Source organism: Convolutriloba macropyga, chromosome 13 (genome assembly GCF_964194025.1).
Source record: "Convolutriloba macropyga chromosome 13, txConMacr16.3, whole genome shotgun sequence".
Classification (NCBI taxonomy): domain Eukaryota; kingdom Metazoa; phylum Xenacoelomorpha; order Acoela; family Convolutidae; genus Convolutriloba; species Convolutriloba macropyga.
In genome coordinates, this window is record NC_134480.1 from 16,118,331 (window position 1) to 16,144,169 (window position 25,839).

Genomic DNA, 25,839 nt, shown 5'->3' on the forward strand with positions numbered 1-25,839 from the left:
ATGGCTCGTCCAAGTCTACGAGTGGCGCAGAATGTTCCAACAAAGTCCTCAGACTCGTCAAAAAATATTATATTTTTCCGAGATAGTTAGTATTTATAAAATTTTAGTTACCTATGAAGTACAAGTGATGGATTTTTCGTATCATCATTGAGTATAAATCGAAAAGAAGATTTTCACTTCACAGTCATGTGTTGCTACAATCCAACGCGTTCTAATAAAATCTCCTTTCTTGAGAACTTTGACAAGTGTTTGGAAGAGATACCAAGCTCAATACCATCAATAGTCTGTGGTGATTTCAATATAGACACACTATCAAACAATCATCTCACTAGGCGGTATATGGTTATTATTGAATCAAATGGAAGTCATCCACCTGCCTTAAAAGACATTAACCTACTCACAAGACATTAATACAAGTGCAACTGAAGTACTTGAGGACCAAAAATTCACAGATCAATTCCCAAACCTTTTCCCATGTATCATCAATTCGCGTGGAATAGAAAATAAATGCAGCTTCCGGGATACCAGTTTTCTGAAGTCTGATCAGTTAATTATGAACTACATATTCAAGCTGAGTCACGAGTTGGGAAAATCAAGTCTCAATGTTCAGGATAACAATTTTGAAGATTCTTCTTCTAGCTTTCACAACACTGTCTGCCAAGTAACTGACCAGTGGACTCCTTTTAGAACATCCAAAAAATGTTTTCCTAAAACCCCAGAGTGGTTTACTAATAAGATAAAAAAACTTTCGCGGACCTCCCAAATGTTCCTAGCATTCTCCCTGAAGAACTGCCATACTGCATGTTCTGGATTCCCGCTGATGAATTAGAAAGTTTAGAAATAATAAACCAATTAGATAATAAAAGCTCATCAGGTGATGATCACTTAAGCAATATTTTCGTGACAATTATTGCGTCCGTAATTTCACCACATCTCACTAAATTTATTAATAATTTCAGACAAGGTATTTTTCCGAGTGATTTAAAAAGGGCAAAGGTATTACCAATCCACAAATGTGGCTCGAAATTCGATGAAAACAATTACAGGCCAATTTCTCTTCCGATGGTCTTCAGTAAAATATTTGAAAGGGTCATGTATAACGGTTTATATTACTACTTTGAGAAGTTTAATGTATTCTATAGCAAACAATTCGGATTTTGCAAAAAAAAACATAGTTGTATTGACGCATTGGCAGAGCTGACAGAGTGGAAACCACATCTCGCTACATTTATTAATACGTTCAGACAAGGTATTTTTCCGAGTGATTTAAAAAGGGCAAAGGTAATACCAATCCACAAATCAGGCTCAAAATTCGATGAAAACAATTACAGGCCCATTTCTCTTCTGATGGTCTTCAGTAAAATATTTGAAAGGGCCATGTGTGACCGTTTATATTACTACTTCGAGAAGTTTAATTTATTCTATAGCAAACAATTCGGATTTGCTAATTCGAAAAAACATAGTTGTATAGACGCATTGGCAGAGCTGACAGAGTGGCAAAGACATCAAAAAAACAATGCATCTACTTACTTTTTTCTTGATTTAAAGAAGGCATTTGACACTCTTGATCATGAAACACTATTGAAAAAGTTGCTTCGCAATGGGATTCGTGGAAATGCATTTAAAGGGTTCAGAGGTTATTTATCTAACAGAGTGAAAAAGGTTGAATTGCAGGGTTACACATCTGGCTGGCGTGAAGCGTCTCGTGGCGTTGAACAAGGGTCGGTTCTTGGCCCTCTTCTCTTTCTTATTTACATATATGACCTGCCATTGTGCTGCGACAGCGTTGACGTCTTTCTGTTTGCAGATGACACGGATCTGTCTGGATTGCAGTTGACACCCAATAATATTGCAAATGACCTACACTCTGTGACAAATTGGCTGAACGCCAATAAACTAGTTCTAATGTAAATAAACCATTCGTATGAACATAGGAAACAGTGCTTCCAATAATGACTCCTTTTACCTTAATAATTGTATTCTGCAATGTGAAATTGTGTGTAAGAATTTAGGAATATTGCTGGATTCTAAGCTATCTTTTGTTTCTTACGTTCACAACGTTATGAAAAGTTTAGGAGCCCAATGTGGGATAATTTTGAAGCTTCGACATTTTTTTCCAACAATGAGCTCATGATGTACTATAACTCTAATGTCAAGTCAATTATTCAATATGGAGTCTTGGTTTATGGATGCTGCTGCTCCTCCATGCTCTTGCGCATTTCGCAAATACAAAAGAAAAATTTGAAACTCATACACTTCCGGAAAAGAGACCATTCATACAATTTGTTCGAGAAGCATAAGGTGCTCAGTGTTTTTGAACTACATATATATGAGCGGGCAGCATTATGAGTTCCGTTAGCGGGCAGCATTGTGATCAATTTTTAAACCTTTTGTTCGAATTTGAAGCAAATAGTCATTCAACCAGAAGTTCAAACAAACCTTTTCTAAAGATTAAATTATGTAGAACCAAACTGAAGAGAAACTCTATATACTTCAGATCTTCAAGATTATACAATACACTTCTATCAGCAGATATACTACCAGAAAATGTCAAAAGCTTGTCTGCCAGCCAACTCAGTGCTTTTGTTCATCGTTTTCGGGATAATTTTTTAATTGGAAATAATGACGTGATCAACAGTGTTTTTGGTGGGTAATTTAGCAAATGCTCCTTTTTACCATCGATGAAAGTGTCTTGTAAAAAGGGACCCATTGCCTGCATACTACAGGATGTTAAAACAGGATTGACTTTCATGTGTAAGAATTTGACCCTCCAGAAGCTTCTAGTTTGAGAGATAGGGTCATTTTTTGTGATTTTTGTACTGAAAAAACTTAAGAATTTCGAAAAAAAATTGAAAATATCAATGAACCCCTGCATGCATGCTACAGTATGTTCAAAATAGGATTACCTTTATTGTGTAAAAATTCGACGCCCCAGAACCTTTTAGTTTTCGAGATATGGCCATTTTTGTGATTTTTTTTTTTGCTTTTTCCACTGAAAAAAACTTAAATTCTTTATTAGATTTTTTTCTCTCGTGACATCAAAAACTCAGGGCAGGTGAGAAAGCTGCAGTTAAAACTGCAGGGTGTACTAGGAAAAAAACTCGAAAAATTCCAAAAGAAAATTTAAATTGTTTTTTGTTTGATCTCGATTGGTGCATATCTTTTAGGGTAGGCGTTTGGTAGGCCCCAGGGCCTCATTGCCTGTCCTCTCTAGGTTAATAGTTGCCAGCATTAGTCCTTGCAGAGTTATTTAAACTGATTTTAGTTTTTTGTTTCTGTGTAAATATCTTTCCTGGAGAAATATATTCTTTCTTTCTATTTTTTATTTTAAAAAAATTACCTAAAAACCACCAATTTTTAGAAGATTTTTTATTCAACCTTAAACACAATTGTATCGTTAATGTCTGGATGGCTGCCAGACAGTAAAATAAAATAATATTTCCCTTCTACTCTGTTGGTTTTGAAAAACATTCATAAAAGACGTAAATTTTCTTTGAAAATATGAAGTTCCTTCAGCTTATCCGTCATTCGCTTTCTGCTTGCAAAACTATCAGCTGCTGATAATTTTTACGGCTCCATTGGAATCACAAAAAATCTACTGGAGTGCATATGTCTCAAAGCTAAAGGAGGAAATCAGAGAAAAAAGGCACGAAGAACATAGTAATATCCATAGAACACTATCAAACACGTAACTTATAGACACCAAAGAAAGGTTGTGAAACAGCAAAGGTGTTTCACTAATGAATTTCTAACTAAAAGTCAAGGAAGTCCCACAAATTCAATTACTGTTTTTGCAAAGCTGCTCACCTTCTTTTCTTACGCCTAAGTCCGATACTGAAATTTTTGTTTCGAATGAATCAGACTTCATCAGCTACAAAAAGAATTTATTAAGGTTTGTTTTTTAAGTTACTGGAACAATGATTAAACAAGAGTGATTAACTTTTAAGGTCTCTTCGAGTAATCTCTATCTCTCTCCGCCTCGTCATCCTTCCCTGCTTTTCCATATTTTCTTACCAAGTGCTCGTCTAGTTTTTTTCAAAGGGTTTCTTTTTCGCTATGCATCAAGTGGAATTTCCAAATAAAACTACTTAGCCTCTCATAGCAATAATAATTTAACCTAAAGAAGTTGTATATACTCAGAATGATCCACTGAAAAATTTTTCCATGTAAACCGTTGTTTTTTGAGACATTTTAACCAGACAAAAGCACTGGACATTATCCACTTACCAGAACAGTTGAATAGAAAACACTCGGTGTTAGGTAGACACGATAATAAGTTTCATTTGAAAAAAAATGTCCAAAAATATTTGAAAATATAAGCATTTTTAAAAATTCTAACTTAAATAGCTCTTTTATAATTATAAAAATCACACTTTTGACCACTAGAGCGCTTTCATATTCAACTGCTTAATGCTATCTTTTCTTGTTTCAAATGAAAAACATCTGTGCTAAATTATGAGAAGTTAAATAAACTTCACTGTTTATTTAGACTTTTCTCTAAATTTTTGCGTGAAAATGCAGTTCATTAAATTACACTCCCAAATTCGATGGGGCTTTCTAATGATACCATCGTCCTTCTCCAATGAATATTTTGGAATGCATCGGGTACACATAAATGACAGAAGACTACTCAAAATAATTCCACAATAGATCCTCGCAATACTTAATGCATATTTACATGTAAAATTGTAAATTACTTCTGACAAGATGGCCATTGAGAACAATTAGTTTCCAAATTGCATCTCAAGTAACTATAGAAGAAAATTGATAACTCAAATTGAAGCTTATGCTTTGCGTCAACACTGCACGTTTTAAGGTGTACTCAGATTGGGCAAAAAGTTAATTCGATCAGAAATCTTTCTTCCATCAGAAATCTTGATGTTAAAACAACATCAATTTCTCGAATATCTTTTTCCTATTTAAGATCAAATTCAGAAATTACACTTTTTATGAGTCATCATACTGTTAAGCGTTAGTCCGCAATTAGTAATGCGGGGACTTATATGCAATTATTAGTCAATTAGGATTTCGTTAATTAATTTCAGTTTGGCTCCCTATTAACCGCTATCCATAAAAAGTGACAAGATCGGCTATTTTGCTCAAACTGTACGATTGACAGCGATTTCTGTGCTGACTCATTACAAATGCTGTAATCTTTGAATTTCAACAAAATTTGCGATCTCAGTTAAAGATACACGACAAAGGCTTTAATAAGCTCCTTACTAAATTCAATCAAGCACTAAAAGGGTATTTCAAAAGAAGGAAAGATTTTCAAATCTCGTGAATTCCACGGATTTCTATTCTTACACATGCCTGCAGTATATTTGTTCCGACCCTCTTGAGGGGGGAGGAACTATATACTCAAATGGGTTTTTTTGTTCCGTGAATTTTCTCCGCTCGATATATTCATCGTAGAGAGTTGAAACTGGTATCATTAGAAAGCTCGTCCAGCGTAGAATATGGAATTAAAAAGATTTTTTTAAATTTCGTTTTCTACAGGGAGTTATCGAGGTTTAAACTTCTGAGAAAAGAAGAGTGAATTCACGTTGTTTTTATTCACATTTTCCGGAATTTTTGCCTAAATTTTCGTCAATTTTGCTAAAATTTGTTATAATTTTAAAGAATAGTGTCGTTGATTTTATTTTTGAAGACGAACAAGCATTGTTGATTGTTTTGACTTATTTTTTTTTTGGTCAAAAAATCTGGATAAACATTTCAAAATTTAGCCTTTTTCATCAAAAACAGCACGAAATAAGCTACTTTAGTCCACTTTGATTAAATTTGCCGACAGTACACCCCCAAACAACACTCATACAATCTTTGTAGACTCAGAGGGGGGCTATTTTTACTTCAGAGTCCGCTGAGAGTGCACTGTAGTTAAAACTTTGCCGTTTTTTGCTAACTTTACTCGTTGATTATCAAAAATGCAGAATTTATTCTGAGTTTTCAACTAACAAATTATCTATATCTACAACATTCGAAAAATCGATTGTTCCTAACGGACAATAAGTATTAGCAGGGCTATTTTTGGGCCATTCTTGGACTGTTACAATCCAAAAAAATCGGGTTGTAATCAGTCGGTCTTTTTTTTTTAAAAAAAAAGACTTTTTTTAATAACAAAGAACAGAACATATCAAATCAAAGCTCAGGAGTGATAGGTCCAACCAATTCGCTTGCTAAGCAGCTCCAAGCTAATGCATTTAGTTTTTTAATTGAAAGTTTATGGTCGTTTCTTTTTTTAAAAATAATTGACTTTCCAATAAATAATGGCTTAATTAACTTTTCCTCTATTTTTTTCTTAATTTGTTGAACTTCCAGCTTAGTGTCAGCAAAGAAAGACTGCTTCTTCTTTCTACTGATTTAAAATATATTCTCAGTTGCAGTTTTAAGCCTGAAGTTATTGTTTTCTGGCTTTGATACTACAAGATTTCAGATTTTTGTTTGTTTTGATATTTGCCAGTTTTTCACGTTTTCTAATTTTGTCACATTATCACATTATTGACAGTTCTCATGTCACCTTATTAGCATTCAGAATCAGGCACAATTGAACATATCAAAATCCTGAAAGATATACATCATCGTTTTAACGGCCTCGACGCCTCTTTCTTGAAGAAATCAATTGAATTTTTTAATTTTGTCTCTAACTGTCATTTATACATTGTCGTTTTGGTCGTATGAAATTTCCTGTATAGTGATAGCTTTCATTGGCTTTTCATGGAAGAATAGAAGAACCGATATTCTGATATTAGTAGATAGCCGATGGCTTTCATGACTTTGAAAACAATCGTTTTCCAAAATTAAAAAAAAAAAACTTTTTAACTTCGCAATTTTGTTCTTTTTATGTTTCTTTTTGTTACCTAATCTCGTTAGTTAACTACAAGTCAAATATGACATTATGGGTGTCAAGGGAATAAAAGGGATTGGTGTCCCAAAATCTTTTTTTTAAAGAATTTGTTATGACCTTACTGGCTTCGACACCGGTTTTTCACAAAAAAAAAGTAAATTAATTTGATTTTTGTCATATTTGACGTTCTTTTTGTAGATGCAAGAAATATTCTGGACAATTAAAGGTCTCGAGGGCTTCCTTTTCATGAATAAACGACCCTATTTAAATAGCTCTTTTTGTAATTAATGCTTTTCATGACATTGGATGTAATTTTGTTTCGAAAAAAAAAAATTAAAAGTATTACATACTTTAGCATTTCGCTTTTTTGTCTACTTGTTACCTAGTCTTACTAATGAATGGCCACGTACTACAGTATAACTGTTTGAAGAGGGCGCAATCAAATATATTTTGAGTGCCAAAATTTGGCTTGACGGTTTTGACAGCGTTTTCTGGCAAGTTTCAATTGAAATTTTGTTTGTTCTTTGTTGTTCTTTTTAGCCGCTTTAAAAAATGAATAAGGACAGGTCCTAATGTCCTTCTATAGAAGCAGTGGTAATCGTAAATTTGTGGTAATATTAATTGATTCCTAATGGTATTTATTACTTTGAAGTAAACTGTTTCAAAAAAATAAGTTAATTTTTTTAATTTACTGTTTTTGTTCATTTTTGTATAATTGTTACCAAACCTTTTTATGGACTGTTCGCATATGTTTTCTGATGATTTATAAGTTATTTTTGTTTAGTTTTAGGTTTATCTGACGGTATGCTGACTTTGTTATTAAATTTAGTTTTTAAGAGGGACAAATTTTTTGATGTAATTAATGTTTGTTGTTGTTTTGATTTTGCTGTTCGTCTTGACTCGCTTTCTTAATATTGACATATTACAGCAATCTAATGCATCAATTTTTACTCCACTGAGTTATTTGCTTTGGAGGCTATCTTATCGTTTATACAGAATTTTTTGAAAAAGACTTGGGCTTTTTTGGGATTCGCAAAAAATAATTTTTGGGTTTTTCTATATGTTCCTCATTTGGTAGACAATTATGCCAAAATTGTGGATGGGCGGGGTCGGAACCTTATGTGCTATCGCAAATTACCGACCCACCTTGTTACCTCTAATTTTAAACTGCAGAAGACCCATTGCGCATTACTCGCACACAAGAAAACTGATCGCAAAAACCTAAAAAATTCATCAAAATTCACAAACGATGATAAACGTTTGAAATCGAAAATATCCAAGACGGCCTCATGAAAAATTGCTCAGACGCTTAAAACAAACTAAGACTATAGGGATATTCATCCTATACACACATGCAAAACTTGGTTAATAAAAATGAGCTTGTACTTAAAAAAACTGATTTGACCGACAAAAATAAAGTTTTTCTTTGGATAAAATAAATTTGCTAAAATTCTTGTTGCTAAAATTGCAGATTTTACTGAAAGTTTATAAATTTTGCGGCATTAATATGTTCAAAACAATTTTTCGTCTATCGAATCTGTCCAGTAACCCATCTGCAAGAACTAAAAAAGTGCCCTTTCATTTGCCCTTAAGGATCCATAAATTCGGAAAATGGCAATTTTAAAAAATTGAAAGCAAATGCAAATTTCATCGAAATGTTGCTAAAATTCGTGATATTAACACCTTAAGCTAAGCACTTGAAGGACTACTAAAGCCAGCTATGGGCCTCTAATGAGACTTAATACACACTTGGAGTTACCTCTTTATCCCGTTTTGGAAGATTAAAGTCATGGAAAAATATTTAAAACATCTTACAAAACAGACAGAGCACCAATACAATGCAATTCTTGGATTCCAAAAAACCACCAACACCAAAATATAGCTACGCTCACCTTCGCAGCTATAAAAGTTACTATTCACCTAACAAATTAGACAAAGTTGGCTATATTTGACTTTTTTTTCGTAAACAAACTACTGAAAATTTGCTTAAAATGTAAGTAATCAACTCACCAAATACTGCATAACGCCAAAAATAGAGCTATATAGTGTCTGCAGGCTTAATAAATGCTTAAATTTGACAAAAAGATCCTAAACGCTCCATTACTGTCAAAATATGAGAAAATTACTTTGGTCCGAGTTGGCGTTTAAACCAAACCAACTTAGAAAAGAGCTGCAGGAAACGTTTGCCCCTTTAGCAATTTCTTCTCACATTTCTTTTCATACACTTTTTCTCGTTCTATTTCAGATTAACGAGGGAACAAAAACATAAGTTTCCTCTGGCCTTTTTTTTCAGGTGATGGACTTGAAAGGTTGTTTCTCAAAGAAACGACCTATTACGAAGTAGATCGCCATAACTCCTGCTCGTGGTCAAGCTTCTTAGATTTAGTCATGAACATCAACAATCGTTTTGGGTTGACTTCTTGCTGAATTTGTGCAGCTTAACAATAGCTTTGTGAAAATAGCTGTTTAGCATTCGCTAAAAACGAAGGATCCTTGCAATAATAAGTCTTTCAAACTCTTTAGTGACAAAAAAAGACAAGAATGCATCCTTCCTACTACGCTCGTCAAAAGACTTACCTTTCACAGCGGCTTTCACTTGCACCAATTTCTCTTAAGCAACGCGCTGGTTATAATCCTTTTAGAAGTATTGGATTGAAGGGTTCTACTTCTTTTCACCTCGATCCATTTAACACCCTCATATTTTATTACCGTATCTTTTCAACCCTACATCATTTAACCCCCAAATCTTTATTCAAAACCCTACATATCTCTTATTTTGAATGTATATTGGAGAAACACGTAGGCTCGGTAATGAGCGATCGCACATAAAGTTCCGACACCGCTCATCCACATTTTTGGCATAATTGTCTACCAAATGAGGAACAGCTAGAAAAACCCAAAATATCAAGTACTTTTCGAAAAAGTGTATGAACGAAAAGATAGCCTCCAAAGCAAATAACTCAGTGCAGTAAAAAAAGATGCACTAGATTGATGAGATATGCCAAAATTAAGAAAGCGAGTTGAGGCGAAAAGCAAAATCAAACAACAACAACAAACATTAATAATTACATAACAACTTTATGTCCGTTTTAAAAACAAAACTTAATAACAAAGTCAATATAGCGTCAGATCAAACTAAAACACAATATTTTGTAATTCACCGGAAAAGATATGAGACCAGTCCAAAATAAGGTTTGGTAACAATTACACAAAAAAGAAAAGAAACAGTAAAGTTAATAAATTCTCTTTTATTAAAAAGACAATTAATTTCAAAGCAAAGAAAACCATTATAAATCAACCAAAATATCCCGTAGGTTAACGATTACCAATGCTTCTATAGACGGGCATTAAGACCTGTCCTTATTCATTTTTTTTATGCGGCTAAAAAGAACAAAAAAAACAACAAACAAAAATTCAATTAAAACCTGCCAGAAAACGCTGTCGAAGCCGTAAAGCCATATATTGGCCCTCAAAATATGTTCCATTGCGCCTTCTTCAAACACAGATAATGTAGTTTGCAACCTCGCATTAATGAGACTAGGTAACAAGTTGACAAAAAAGAAAAAAGGCCAAACTTAAGAAAAACTTTGATTTTTTTGGGAAACAAAATTAATTCCAAAGTCATGAAAGCCATTAATTAAAAAATGAAATATTTCAATATGTTCGCTTATTCGTTCAAAAGAAGCCCCAGGGACTTGTAATTATCCAGGTAATGTCTTACGTCTACAAAAAGCACGTCAAATATGACGAAAATCAAAAATTACCTTATTTATTTTTGTGAAAAACCCGTGTCGAAGCCAGTAAAGTGATAACAAATTCTTAAAAAGATAAGATTTTTAGATACCAATCCCTTTTTACACCTTACCTTGACAACAATATTGTCCTATATGAACTATATTGTCATTAACGAGATTAGGTATCAAATAGATAATAAAAAGAAAGTTAAAATGTTTTTTTTTAATTTTTGAAAACAATTGTTTTCAAAGTCATGAAAGTCATCACCAAAAATTGTCATATAACAGGAAATTTCATACGAAGTAAAAACGACAGTTGAAGAAAGTTAAAAAATTCAATTTAATTCTTCAAGAAAGTAATGTCGAAGCCGTTAAAACCATATTCAAGGTCTTTCAGGATTTTAATAAGTTCAATTATGCTTTATTTTGAACGCCAATTTTGTTATAAGTGAACTGTGATTAATGTGATAATTTGACAAAATTAGAAAACGAGAAAAATCGGCAAATATCTAAAAATCTAGTAGTATCAATGCCAGAAAACCAAAACTTAAGGTGAAAAACCGCAATAGAGATTAAATTTTAGATCAGTAGAAAGAAGCATTCTTTCTTTGCTGACACTCAGCTACAAGTTGACCAAATTAAGAAAAAAAATGAGGCATAGTTCAATAAGCCATTGTTTATTTTAAAATCAAATTTATTAAAGTCAAAACGACCATAAGCTTTCAACTAAAAACTAGATTATTTTTACTTTGGAGCTGCCTATTCTTCAATAGGAGCTATCACTACTGAGCTGTGATTTGAAATGTTTTGTTCTTTAGCAAATAGAAAAAAGCAAATAGAAAATCCATTTTTTCATTAAAAAAGACCAACTGATTACAATCTGATTTCTTTTTGGATTGTAACAGTTCAAGATTGGTCCAAAAGTAGCTCGCTAATTCTGTTCGCCCATTAGGAACACCTAATTTTTCGAACGTTTTCGATATAGATATTTTATTAGTGAAAAAAAAATTAGAGTTTTTGATAATCATCGATTGAAGTTCGCAAAAAAAGGCAAAATTTTTAATTACAGAGCACTCTCAACGAGGGTTGAAGAAGGAATAGCCCCGTTCTGAGTCAATAAAGATTGGATTAGTGGTATTTGGGGGTGTACTTCCGGTAAATTTAATCTAAGTGGACTAAAGAATCTTATTTCGTGCTGTTTTTGATGAAAAGTCTGAATTTTGAAAAATTTCGCCAAAAACTTTGAACAAAAAATCTATATAAAAATAGTCGACAGTATTTTGCGTCTTTGAAATTAAAATCAAAAACACTTTTCTTCAAAAGTTTAACAAATTTTTTAGCAAAATTGACAACATTTTGGCAAAAATTCCGGAAAATGTGAATAAACCAACGAAATTCACTCTACTTTTCTCAGAAGTTTAAACCTCGATAACTCCCTGAAAAAACGAAAATTAAAAAAAAATCTTTTTAATTCCATATTCTACGCTGGACGAGCTTTCTAATGATACCATTCTCAACTCTCTACGATGAATATATCGATCGGCAAAAATTGTCTGAACAAAACCCATTTGAGTATATAGTTTGAGGGGTCGGAACCCATTTGAGGGGTCGGAACAATTATACTAAGATTTAAAATCGGAGTGATATAATAGGGAGTGAAATCAATAGAGGCGAAAAGGCGGGACAATGCATTGAAGAGCCGGCACCTTGTTAACATTACGTCACTCAAAAACAATTTTGAAAGGCATCCAGTACTCTACTCAAAGATGCACGGGCAGATTTTGCTATACAGTAACTTTTGTATCAAAAGGTTTTAAGATTGATACAATTTTAATTGAAACAGTTATCAATATTAAAGCACGACCAACGATATATTTGAAATTCAGTTGATATTTTACGCAAGTGCTAATTTCAAGCCAGAATAAACTCAATTCTCATTCCTAATTCAATATCTCCATCAGCTCCCAACAAATTGATAAAATTTCAAAATACGGCTTTCCAAAACAGAAATTTTCTCACAATTCATAAGCAATGAGACAGCTATGTTTTTGATACTTTAGGCGGAGAGCTTTTATTCTCACCACTTTTAAGATACCTCAAGTGATCAAGCAACTCAGTTCGTGAAAGCAAATCGGGCGCTCTATGCTCCTCGTCCAGACTAAACTGTACTCCGGGCTCTTTGACCCACTTCAAACAATTTTGCTTACAATCCCAAAATGATGACGATGCTGCGCTTGGCCATTCATATTGAGAAGCTCCCGTTCTCTTGTCGAAAAAGTAGAATTTACATGTCGATTTTGATATGATCATAGAGTACGTGTTCTTCAAAATTCTCACAACTCTGATTCCGTGACATTGATAGAAAAATCCTTCCGGCAAGTCAACGCACAACTCTGTACGTGGCGAAGGCACCGTTAGCTTTCGACGTTTCAAAAGATTCAATTTCTCTTCAAGATGTTCGAGTCTAATCAACTCCTTAACTCGTAGTTTACACCTGGACTCAATGCTGGGTTTCGAGACTGCTCGAGCAAGCTGTTCCGCAAAAACAAGTCGCTCTTTGAACGGTTTGTTTTCGACCATTTGACCTCCAACTGCTACCACGTCTGTAATGTGAATAACCCGAGATTTGTCCTGTTTCTCACTCTTTGAGCCTTGTTCCTGAAAATAAATAATATGTATAACTCCTCCACCCAAATAAGCCCGCGTGATTTCAACTATGCCAGTGGATAAGTTTGATTCGGAAACAATAGAAATATTTTTTGATAAGATCTTGTTTAAGATTCATGGTGAGAAAATGTTAATATATTTACACTTGCAGCATCGCTATACATGTTCCAAACAAATAGGCATTTTAGCAAGGTCTCATCAAAATGATGTCTAGTCTAGTTTTACTATAAAAAGCATGACCAAAGAATCTGGCTAAAGCATCCTATGTTTTATCTAAAACTTAATATCTTACTAGTTTGATTAGATGTATCAAATTTAAATTCACGGGGATTATCAATAGACGCTCATTATTTTGTTCATATAAGCTCCTGGAAAAATGAGCATGGAGAATTAGAATTTAACCTTTACCTCAATTTTATGCTCTTGAACTCTTTCAACCTCGATGATGGTATCTTTCGGCAGCTCAATCTTGTAGTGGCCGTCAATTCGACTCCAATGTTCCAAATCAGTCGACCTGTGAATAACTTGTCCACCCTCACTCAACCACACTTCCCTCGGCAAAGACGATCCAACGAACGAAAAACGGTACTCATGTACTGAATTGAGCACATTTCTGAAATTATCTTTGGTCAATTTAACCGACAAATCGCCAGTCTTTGTTCCAGAAAACGGGATGTTTTGACCTGAACACATTTCTTGGAATTTTGCAACAGCTCCCACTTTGGTGCTTTCCTTCCTTGGAATGTTTGGAATTTTCCATTTTTCCAGATATCGATCGCGGATTTCATCCTGCCTTGTTTCGACCAAGTTCGGATTTTTGATGAACTGGATAACTTTGCGTAGAGCAGCAACTTGTTGCACTAGGATCTCATTGTTTGACTCCGTCAGGTATTGTGTGAATTCATTGGACATTTGTTCGTATGGAACGAGTGATAGAACATCCTGCTGTGGAAATTCTTCACAGTCTGAAATCAAAGAGCAGTTTAAGAGCCAAGATAAACCTTGAGAAATACAACCAACTAACATGGGGCGAATGGCTCTCAGACGACTGCCGAGCGGTTGGCTTTGTCAGCTCGCTGCAGCACTGCTAGGCTAGCTTAAGCTCGATTGGGGGGGGGGGGGGGGTGTGCATCGATGGGGTGGGGAATAAGGGAGGTCAAACGAATTGCACTTCACGATGAATGCGAGCGAAGAGGAGGTGGGGAAGGGAGGGTTACGGGATGAATGAGGAGTTCGAAAAGGGGAGGGGTTGACAAAACACTAAGATCCGCCCTTCACGTGAAATTATGTCTCCTCAACAGTTTTTGGGGGGAATCACTTACAAAGAGACCAGTAAGGCTGTAAGAGAACTGCTCAGCGACTTAAGGCCATGCCCCTTTACCAGCTTTTCCGTTTTGGAGGACGAAAAGTCAAACATGCACATGAAAAAAATACACTATCAGACTCAAAGTCGGCAGTGTGCAAAATCGCATTTAAAATTCCAGCAGGACTAATATAATTGCTAAAAACTTTGTATGAGAGCAATTAAAAAGAAATGTATACAAAATGATTGTTTTTCACTTATGCCCCCATCTCAGAAGGGTACATATTGCACCCCTAAAAGCACGTGGACTTATTTTAACAATCCTTTTTTATCTAATGGCATGTGCTCTGCAACTGGGGATGCATAACGTACTGGGCACAAATGTAAAACATACAAAAAAAACAAAATTTACTTTAAGGATTTGAGCGGAGCGCGCGGAGTCGAGTCAAAGGTAATTTCTAAAAGTCACGTACTATTTGAATATACGTCATTTTAAGGAATTAGAAGTCATTAGGCAAAAACATGAGATACTTACCATACTATGAACAGCCAGAAGTTTTGTAAGAATGAAGATCTTCATTACTTTCAACACCTTTTTAAAGATTGTAATTGGTTCATCCTCCTTGTCTTTTCGAGTGACTAAAACGATTCAAGGAGCCGGCAGTTTTGGGCACCTAAATTTTACTGAATCTGCAAAAAAGGCTTGGTTTGAAAAACGGGTTTGTTAAACAGTTTCAGCCAGCATCCTTGAGAAGTCAATTTTACTAATTGCTGAGGTTTTGGAGTTTAATTTAGAGGACATTTTATAACGCCTGTCGTTTCATTCAGCTTCACTCAAATAACCTTCAACTATAGTGACATACACTCAGTTGATCTGACTCAGTTTACCTAACTCAGTTGTCATATACTCAGCCGACCAAAAATTACTCAACAAATTAAAAAAACAGCTGGCAGATTGTCAAAAATAGCCGCAATAGATTCGTAGATCGGCAGTCTAAAAAACAGTAAAAAAGACAGACCAAAAAAATTCGTCTTTTCATTGAAGGCTGATCTGTTATATTTTGATTAAAAATCTGTATAAGTTATTGCTGCCTCTATTAGCTGATCTCAAATAACCTTCATTTAGAGTGATACACACCCATTTGACCCTATCTCTTTGAATTAAAGTAAATAAAAGTCAATTTCAAAGTGAGGAAGTCATTTTTGAGAGTGAGGTAAGTCAAATGTGACCAAAAATTTAATCACGCGCATGAACAAAAAACTCGCTCCACAAAGAGCGAAAAATGACGTCACACATGCAATTCAGTTGAAATTGCATGAACGAATGAACAAAAAATGGCTGTGAAGTCATATGGTCGTAACAAAAATCATGACGAAATAAAAAAACATAGCAGGACAAGTCCTGAAGTACAATTCAAAGAATTTTCATTGACTTAACAGAAAACTAGACCTAGAACGGACTATGAATGGATTGGGATAACCATTTAGGAAAAAATCCTATCCAAAAAATTGAAAAAACAGTAAAAATCAAAGTGAAATTGCCGCATGTGAACAAAAAATCACTAGCGAAAAAGCGAATTTTTGTTCAAACACCGTTTTCTCACTCTACTTTAAAATTAGAGCGAAAAAAATTCACACCGCAAAACCACTCGAATTTTCGCTCCATTTCCAGTTTCGGCGTGACCAAAATCACTACTCCAATTTGACTTCAGAAATCATGAAAATGTGTGAACAGATCTTAAAAAAAAAGACAGCGCCCCAATACAATTCAAATTCTTTGAATTGTAAAAAAACCACGATGTCCCCAATAATAGCCGCTATCGCTTCGCGGCTATTAATAACAAACACAATGAGAAGTAGCTACACAACGTAGCTAATAACCAGAAAACTATCTTTAAAGCCTCCTTGATTAGTGTTGGACTTCCGCTCACTTCGGTTATGGCTCACCTTAGCTCTCACCGGTACACCAGTGAACTTTTACCGATAACAGATAAAATCTGACTGAGACCCGACACTACGATCACAAACGCTTAAAGGCTAAAAGACTAATGTATTTATATACTCGTTATCAAGGGTTTCACGCAGCTTATTATCCTCATTTTAGTACATTAACTCAACTAGCCAAAAAGGAGTAACCTAATATACACTTACAGCAAGCAAAGAGCCCGCGGCAGAGCAGAATCGAATTTCTCTCTTAAGCTCTTGTAGAACATACAAATGAGAGACGCACACAACAGGAACATAGCTTTACTCAACTATCACTTCGATTCTAATGAAACAATTATTATAATGACACTAGCAATATTTCTCACAATGCAAAAAAAACTAAAAAAAATTTACTAAAAAGACACGACTACAACATAGCCGGCAGATTGACGGAAAAAATCCGCTAAATAGACTGCTCAGACCTGTTGTAAAAACAAACAAATGTCAAGCAAGATCATTGCAGCAGATGGGTGCCGAAACAAAGGGGTATTTTCTTAGGTGACAAATTATTCCACATTTTCAAAAATTTCAAGCAAGCAACAGAAACCAACAGAGCAAACGAGTTCTATATTGGATCACTCCATTGACTGAATATAGATGTTTTCGAGACGACGTATAGATGTTTTTCTGGCGTGCCGAAGTAATTTTTTCAGTGAGGTAAGTCTCGAGAGCGTCGGATAGAAAAAATATCATGCTATTGACTAAAAAAACATAGCCGGCAGATTGCCGGAAAATGGCCGCGATAGACACTCGTGGCCTTCCATGAATTGAAACACCTAAAGAAATAAGATAGACAGATCGACCACCAGTCCTTTAATAGACCACAAGACTTTTTGGGTTAGCTTCGGACTGTCAATTTTTTGACACATACGTTCTATAAGGAAAAAGCCCTTAAATAGCTATTTCAAAATTGATATTCGAAATCAAAAACTCAAGACTAATAATCACGAATTAGGGCATACAAGATTGGCACTACTTAGATGCACGCTATTAATTAGTAAATCTTCATAAAAAATTAAAGTTCCATAAGTGAGTTCAGAAGTCATTTTTTTGAGTGAGGTAAGTCACGCAATTGACCTAAAAGCAGAAACGACGTCACGTACATAAATTTTAACTGCAAAACAATAGAAGTCACTGAAGTCAATTCCAAGAAGTCAATTCCAAGAAGTCAGGTCGTAGGAATCATCGATGGAGACGACGAATTAAAAAACATAGCAGGACAAGTCCTGACGTACAATTCAAAGAATTTTCATTGACTAGACCTAGAACGAACAATGGGTGAATTGGGAAAACCATTTCTAAAAAAATCGGATGAAAAAAACAAAAAAAAACAGAAAATCAATGTCAAAATGCTGCTAGGGAGAACAAAAAACAACTAGTGAGATATGTAATTTTGATTCTAACAAAAAACTAGGTCCAGAATGAGCTGTGAATGGATTGGGAAAACCATTCAGAAAAAAATCCGATCCAAAAAATCGAAAAAACAGTAAAAATCAGAGTGAAACTGCCGCATGTGAACAAAAAACCACTACCGAGAAACCGAACTTTTGTTCAAACACTGTTTTCTCACTCTACTTTAAAATTAGATCGAAAAAAATTCACGCCGCAAAACCACTCGCTTTTTCGCTCCATTTCCTGTTTCGGCGTGACCAAAATCACCACTCCAATTTGACTTCAAAAATCATGAAAATGTGTGAACAGATCTTAAAAAAAAAGACAGCGCCCCAATACAATTCAAATTCTTTGAATTGTAAAAAAACCACGATGTCCCCAATAATAGCCGCTATCGCTTCGCGGCTATTAATAACAAACACAATGAGAAATGACGTCACACACGCGCAAATTCAGTAGAAAAGCGGTAGAAGTTATTGAAAAATGACACGTCAAATGGGTGCAGGAAATCATTCATGCAGACGTATAAAAAAATCTACGGTGAGATCTCTAATATCTCGGTATCGCTTCGCGGCTATAATTGTAGCAGACTTCGTTTGTGAGCACTTAATGATATTTTCTTCCGCCGCAATTTTTACAGGCAATATTGGCTTTACAGTCAGACTGATACATAGTTCTTCACATGCCTTCGTGGAAGCTTAGAGCAAAAACAAACGACTAATGTCCGATGAATTGCTCTCGAACGACAGGCGGAAAATTTAATTAGATGGGTGTTGCCTAGAAATGTTTTATGGGTGCAAACAACCACTGACCCCGCAGTTGTTCGGACCCAGAACCTCCAGGATAACCGTCAAACATCTCTCCACTTAGCTACAATGGCTTTGACTTCGTTCGAAAGCATTAAACGGAACCCAGACCAGCACAACAAACCTTGCCTATGAGCAATCAATTATCGCATTAATTCATGTTAATATCTAATTAGATAACGTGACACTTACTTTTGCCTAAACTGCGCAGATTATCCGAGGTACTTCTCAAGTGCGATATAATACTTGCACAGACATCCTGACCCTTGTAACCCCTACACATAAGGTAGCGTTCAGAGTTGGCCGGTCGGCTTGTAATAGGCTTATAAACACCAACTGCCTCAAAACACATGTGACACAGGTAAGCTAGACTGGCAGTGAATAGTGTGAAGCAATCGAAAAGCTTGCAAGTGAAGTTGCCTCCTTTGCAAAGTACGCTTAAAGCGGTCAAGATCTGACACATGATGAGGTGTTTGCTAAGGATCTCCTGGATGTTTTCCTGTCCTTCCACCGAGAATCCACCATCTGCCATGGCTGTGTGAACTCCGCCTGAACAATCAAAGACTAATCAATCCGTACGGATTTTCCAGCTATGTAGTTTTTACTTCTCCTAGTGCAAATTTATTCACAATTATAACAGCAAAAAGGAAAGTAAATTTTTGTTAGATAACTTTTAGTAGAAATTGTTACCATTCTAATTCATTGAACCTCGTTCTGTCGTCAAGATTATTTCACGAAAAGCATTTGATTAACAATAAAACTAGCTAGGAAATTTTCAAACTAATTAAAAAACTGAATTCACTTTCAGGGACAGCCGAAGACATAGATTTTAAAAATGGGACCTTCTGGAATGGAATGTTTGAGGACGTGTGATCTGAACTCATCGATGTTCTCTGTCTTGAGAATGTCACCATCTCCATTAGCCCCATCCACTCCGTAATAGGGCTCAAAACTGTCTGATGACCCAGCCATAAACCTACAAGTGAGATTAATTTGAATATCTCAGCCAAAAAATCAGCTACTTCAGCACAACAGTAAAAACTCCAGTTCCAAAAATTAATCTCAACAATTCCTTGAGGGTTTCGGAAAGGAGAGCAAAAGGAAGTCCACCCGCGATGAGAGGGTAGAAATATGGTTAAAAATTAATTTTCCTGGGCGGGGGGGTTCTTGACTTTATCTGTGAGTTCTCTCAAAGACGAAAATAGTTAACTTTTCCCCCAACTTTTACTTACTTTGCCTCCTAAGTTTCTAACTTCTCTTCGAGTCAAACAGTACTACAGGTCGCATTACAACATTTCGACCGGAAACTCAGATGACTGCTTCTTCTCTTTGTTATACGACACTTATATTAGTTTTATCTCAAATGTAAACATAGCCGGCAGACTGCCGGAATAGCAGCGAATTGACTTACGTGCCGTATAATAGACTTGCGTGCCCCACATATAAGTTCCTCTGATCTTGAGCTAAATCAAATTAAACTTAGTTTTAAAGTGCAAAAGTCATTTTATTGAGTGAGGTAAGTCAGGTATGATCAAAATCTAATCACGCAAATGATCTTAAAACCTTTGCTAGAGAGAGAATGAGAAATGACCTCACGCGCGCAAACGCCGTTAGTGAGAGGAAGAAGTCGATCAGAAAATTTGACTTTTTCAGCTTTGCTGTGTGAACAAATGTAAAACGAAAAAGAGCGTCAGACGAAGGAAAAAAAACATAGCAGGACAAGTCCTGACGCACAATTAAAAGACTTTTCATTGACTAAACAGAAAACTAGACCGTGAACGGACTATGAATGGATTGGGAAAACCGTTTAGAAAAAAATCCGATCCAAAAAATCGGAAAAACAGTAAAAATCAAAGTGAAATTGCCGCATGTGAACAAAAAACCAGTAGGAGAAAGCGAATTTTTGTTCAAACACCGTTCTCACTCTACTTAAATTTAGAGCGAAAAAATTTCACGCCGCAAAACCACTTGCTTTTTCGCTCCACTTCCTGTTTCGGCGTGACCATAATCACTACGCCAATTTGACTTCAAAAATCATGAAAATGTGTGAACAGATCTTAAAAAAAAAGACAACGCCCCAATACAATTCAAATTCTTTGAATTGTAATAACAGGACAAGTTTCGAAGTACAATTAAAAGAATTTTCAATGACTAAACAAAAGACTAGACCTAGTAGGGACTGTGAGTGAACTGGGAAAACCATTTCTAAAAATCAGATCAAAAAATTTAAAAAAAAAACAGAAAATCAAAGTTAAAATATGCCGCATGTGAACATAAAACCAATAGCGAAAAAGGGAAATTTGGTTTAAACTATGAATGGATTGAGAAAACCATTAAGAAAAAAATCCGATCCAAAAATATAAAAAAACAGTAAAAATCAAAGTGAAATTGCCGCATGTGAACAAAAAATCAATAGCGAGAAAGTAAATTTTTGTTCAAACACCGTTTTCTCACTCTATTTTGAAATTTTAAAATTAGAGTTAAAACATTTCATGCCGCAAAACCACTCGCTTTTTCGCCCCACTTCCTGTTTCGGCGTGACCAAAATCACTACTCCGATTTGACTTCAAAAATCATGAAAATCTGTGAACAGATCTTAAAAGACAGCGCCCCAATACAATTCAAATTCTTTGAATTGTAAAAAACCAAGAGCACCACAATATAGCTCCGCTCAGCTTACAGCTATAACAGCTCTCTCAATACTCAGCTTTGCTCTTACGGCGAGGAATTATTATGTTCACAAACCTAAAACAGCTAAATTAGGTAACTTAATAAATTTCTATATCACGTGTCATTTCCTATATATCTAGAAGCTATTTCAGGAAAAAAATACTGAAAATTCTTGATTAAATTTGATTTAATGAACAAGCAATTGGACAACGCAAAGGAGTACGCAAATAACACCTTAGTCCCATCAACATCCACATATAAAGGTATTTACCTGTCCAGTTTAAAATCACTTCCACTGTCCGGGTTCTTAAGCGTCAGACCCCAACCCTTGCAGCGCCAGCCTCTACGCCACGTGAGGTACTCTGTGAACCCTCCTGGACCTGCGCACACATCCACAAACAGGAGCAGGTCTGGTTGGTCGCCACTCAACATTGGCTCCCCATTTGGGTGCTTCGGCTCTGGAAACCAAATGCAAAAATATTTTTAAAAATTACATTACATTGATATGTTCTGCCGCTATAAGCGGACATTCAGTTCTAAGACTAAAAAACGCTTAACTATAAAGGAACTGTTGTCTAGCGCCCATTTTAGTGAAGAGTTTATATTACCACACGGTTGTTATCATCATCGAGGATAATCTGAGTTCTTGATTGACTTCGAGAGGGCGAAAACAACTGCGTCGTAATGCTTCTAATCACCTCTCCTTGCGGCCACAACAGTTGCATAACTTACGTCACTTCTGTATCTGATTACACCACTATTTTCCGCCACTTCATATAACAGTGACCAGAAAAAAAGTATGAAAAAGTGGTCTAAGTTATGCAGCTGTTGCTAACTTCATCCCTCCCTGAGTTTTTCAGCGGACATCAGTCAACAGTTGGAACTCAAGAAATCAATCACGCAAGTTAAAGTACCTGAAAAAATGAAGCCAGTCGCATAGTCCATATCAGCCATTTTGAGAGCTGCTCTATTCTGGAAAATGGCATTCTTCAACTCCTCGTAAGGGTTCGCTCTGCTTCTCGCTTTCATCAATTGCTTATTATCCAGCCTGTCAAACTCAGACTTCAAGTCGAGCATTTTGTTGAGGAGATCCCGATCGCAGAAGAGATCTTCATCGTCAATTGTCAACTTCCGATCTCCAAACTCCATCCAGTCATTCAAAGTACCATCATCTGGCATCTCGCCAATGTAGGAAGATAGCCAAACCACCTGAACAAATTTTAGAGCTCGTTCACGATGATAAGAGCAACCCTAGACTTTGTTTTAGAGATACTAAGTTTGCAGAAAAAGTTAAACGCTATTTGGATGCACTAGATAAAGAGTTGGCATTAAATAAAAAAATAACAACGTATACTAATCCTTCAAATGCGTTCAATACCTTTAGTAGTGTTTTTGGATGTTACAGGCAGATTTGCTCCCTTAAGACAGCTGGGTAGAGAGAAACAAAAACAGCCTAAATGGTTCAGCAACAAAATGGAAACTCTCAAAATTAAGAAGAACATTGCTCACCCTTATAGGAAAAAAAGACTTCTATTTAAATTAAAATCTTGCTTCGTTAATAAACGACAATTCTATAAATTACTAAATGATTTAAGCGGTAAAGTTAACAGTTCCAAGGTCACTGTTCTGGAAACTGTGGCTAACAGTATTAGTCAGCCGAATGCTGGGTTTCAAATCAGCCAGCATCTCAATGCTCAAAAAGTACCTGAAATTCCACGACGTCAAAAATCGATGGTTCTTTTCAAAGATACAAAGGAGAAAGTCGTAAAAGGAAATTGGGATAATAAATCATCCTCTGGAGAGGATTTGGTTTATAATCTTTTAGTAAAAGTGTCAGGGCCTTAACTATTGATACATTAGGTTTTTAATAAATTTTCGTTCAACAGAGGCCAATTCCCGCAGGAGCTTAAAGAACAAGAAGTTTCTCCTTTGCAAAAATCGGGTTCAAAATTGGATGAAAATACTTACAGGCCTATTTCACTAATTATTTAATTGGAGCAAGGTTTACAAAAAATGATGCTAAATTGGGTGTACTCTTACTTTGAAAGATTTTCTTTGTTCTTATCATAGACAATTCGCATTCCGAAACAAACACAGTAGAATGTATGCACTTGTTAAATTTACGGAGAATTTGGGAACTGTTTATAAAAAAGGGAAACATTTACAGTTTTCTTGGATCTGAGGAAAGCCTTTGATACAATTGATCACACATGATGATTAAGAAGTTAGAATGTTACGGTATCAAAAGGAGGGGATTAATAACATGGTTTTAATCATACCTCGAGTATAGTCAGAGTTATGTCTAGCTGTGAATACATTAAATTTGTACCACATGGATCAATTCTTGGTCCTCCTTTATTCACTATCTACAAAAACGATTTACCTTTAGTTTGCAAATCTTGATGGTACAGACGATACAAATCTAACTGCTGTACGAATGCAGGTAATTCAAGTTGAAAAAATTACAGAATAATAGCAAGTGGCCTAATTCAAATAAATTAGGGCTCAATTTAGATAAAAACGATACAGATGGGTGTCACTTTAGCAGCTAAAGCGTCAGATAATTTCTGTTTTAACTCCAGGGGAAAAAAACCAGCTTGTAAGTATCTGAATACTTGTTGATTTCAAGCCTTCTTTTAGAAGCAATATTAAAAAATTAAAATGGAAGTTAAGCAATGCGGTACTATCGCAAAACAGACATTTTGTGTCTAGAAAGCTGTTGATACAGTATTACGAATAAAACATTAGGTCTATTGTTCAATATGGAGTCTTAGTCTATGGCGACTGTAAATATTCTTTGCTTCTGCCAAATTATCTTTTACGGAAAAAAATTTAAAGTTAAATTATTACGAAAAAACCGATTCATGTTATCAGTGGCCTCCCTTGAGAAAATTTTTGTAATGCCTTGCTTGTAACTTATACCGTAAAGAGAAACTAGGGGTTCGGCAATTAAGTTACCCAAACACCATTTATGCAAAATAAAATAGAGCGCTGTTCAATCAAATATCGTGCAACAAAGTTATTCAATAAATTGAAAAGCCTAGAAACTGTTGCGGCGGACTTTGAAGCGAAGACTTCAGGCGAAATTGCTAATTTTTGCCATAAGTTGAAGTGTTCATTTTTAGTGTGCAATCACGAACTTGCAAGATTTGTATTCGATTTTTAATTTTTGTGTCACATTGCCTATCTCTCAAACAATGTTAATTTGTATAATTTTTTTTTTCTTTTCGAATTATAGTAATTGTTATTTTATTTATACTGAACTCTGTACTAGGCTGAAAAGCGGGTGTTTATAACACCGTTGTCTGTCCCTCCTATGCAATATGATATTGTGCAGTAATTTGTATTTTCATTGGAGAAATTAATTTTTTCTTTCTTTCTTGATGTCGAAAGCAATGAAACAAGAAGTACTTAATTTATTTGCAAATATTCAGATGTTTAATCACTCCAATGAAATAATACGTTGGACCAGTTCTCAAAACATATCTAAAACAGTCACGATAAAAAAAAGATCGTTACCACAGGGAGGACGTAATACCATTAAGGTGGGGATGGAGGAGAGGTGAAAATAGATCTCATTATTGATTGACGGTTCAGACAAAAATAGAAAAGTACTATCCATTAAAATTTATAATTACTATTAGAAAGTCATAAAATATGATTTATAGATTGTGACAATCCCGACTCAAATTCTCACCTTTTTGTCCCAGTAGATTTCCTCCTCGTCAAAAGAGGCGTCAAAGTTTGTTCTCAAAGCTCCTCTTTCAAAACCCAAACCTTTCTTGTCAATTTGCACGTTTGCTTCAATAGGTGCGGATATGCCCTGTTGTTCTCTACCCAAACCTTTACCCTCCCGGTATCCCATTTTGTTCATCAAGCTCTGAGCAATTGAGCTGTAATTGCTGGACATACTACTATTCCCACCACTACCACTACTGGAAGCAGTTCCTCTCGAGTTATAACCCGAATCGTTATGGTTAAATCCAGCATTGCCAAAGTGGTTATCATAACTCGTGTGGTTATAACTGTTTAACGCAGGGATCACTTCGTCATTTGGGTCCGCTTCAGGGTAAGGCGTGAAATAGTTGTTAAAGGCACTTCGCTGACGCTTCCAGTCAATACTTTCATCGTCTTCGTGAGAGTCAAACTCTCGTTTCAGAGACATAAATTTGATCTAAATCTGAAAGCAACAATTAAAATTTAATTCAGCATATGAAAAGTACAAGCCATAAATAAAACTCACGTTTCCTATAGAGGATTAATATTTATCCCTATGATATTAATTCCTCAATGAATTAACGGTTGCCATAATGCAAGGATTTAACCTACAGTCATGTTCCTGTTTTTTTGTCAAGAAGAGATCGGAGCATCCAAATATGCGCAAAATACAAAAATTTTGAAAATAGGCAAAGTTCAAACGCTTCGTTTATTTGTAAT

General features: G+C 35.3%; 2 protein-coding genes across 2 annotated transcripts in view; one reads left to right on the forward strand and one right to left on the reverse strand.

Moving 5' to 3' along the window:
• Window positions 1-25,839, forward strand: part of LOC142351759 (serine/threonine-protein kinase 16-like) — a 160,952-nt gene that overhangs the window by 23,941 nt on the left and 111,172 nt on the right. The window lies entirely within an intron of this gene.
• On the reverse strand, window positions 12,390-25,578 carry LOC142351415 (cap-specific mRNA (nucleoside-2'-O-)-methyltransferase 1-like). Its single transcript, XM_075403421.1, has 7 exons — window positions 25,100-25,578; window positions 22,317-22,611; window positions 21,674-21,860; window positions 19,575-19,708; window positions 18,925-19,281; window positions 13,654-14,210; window positions 12,390-13,236 (listed from the first exon to the last, which is right to left on the reverse strand). The coding sequence occupies exons 1-7, from the start codon at window positions 25,565-25,567 to the stop codon at window positions 12,619-12,621; spliced, it is 2,616 nt and encodes an 871-aa protein (XP_075259536.1). The 5' UTR covers window positions 25,568-25,578; the 3' UTR covers window positions 12,390-12,618.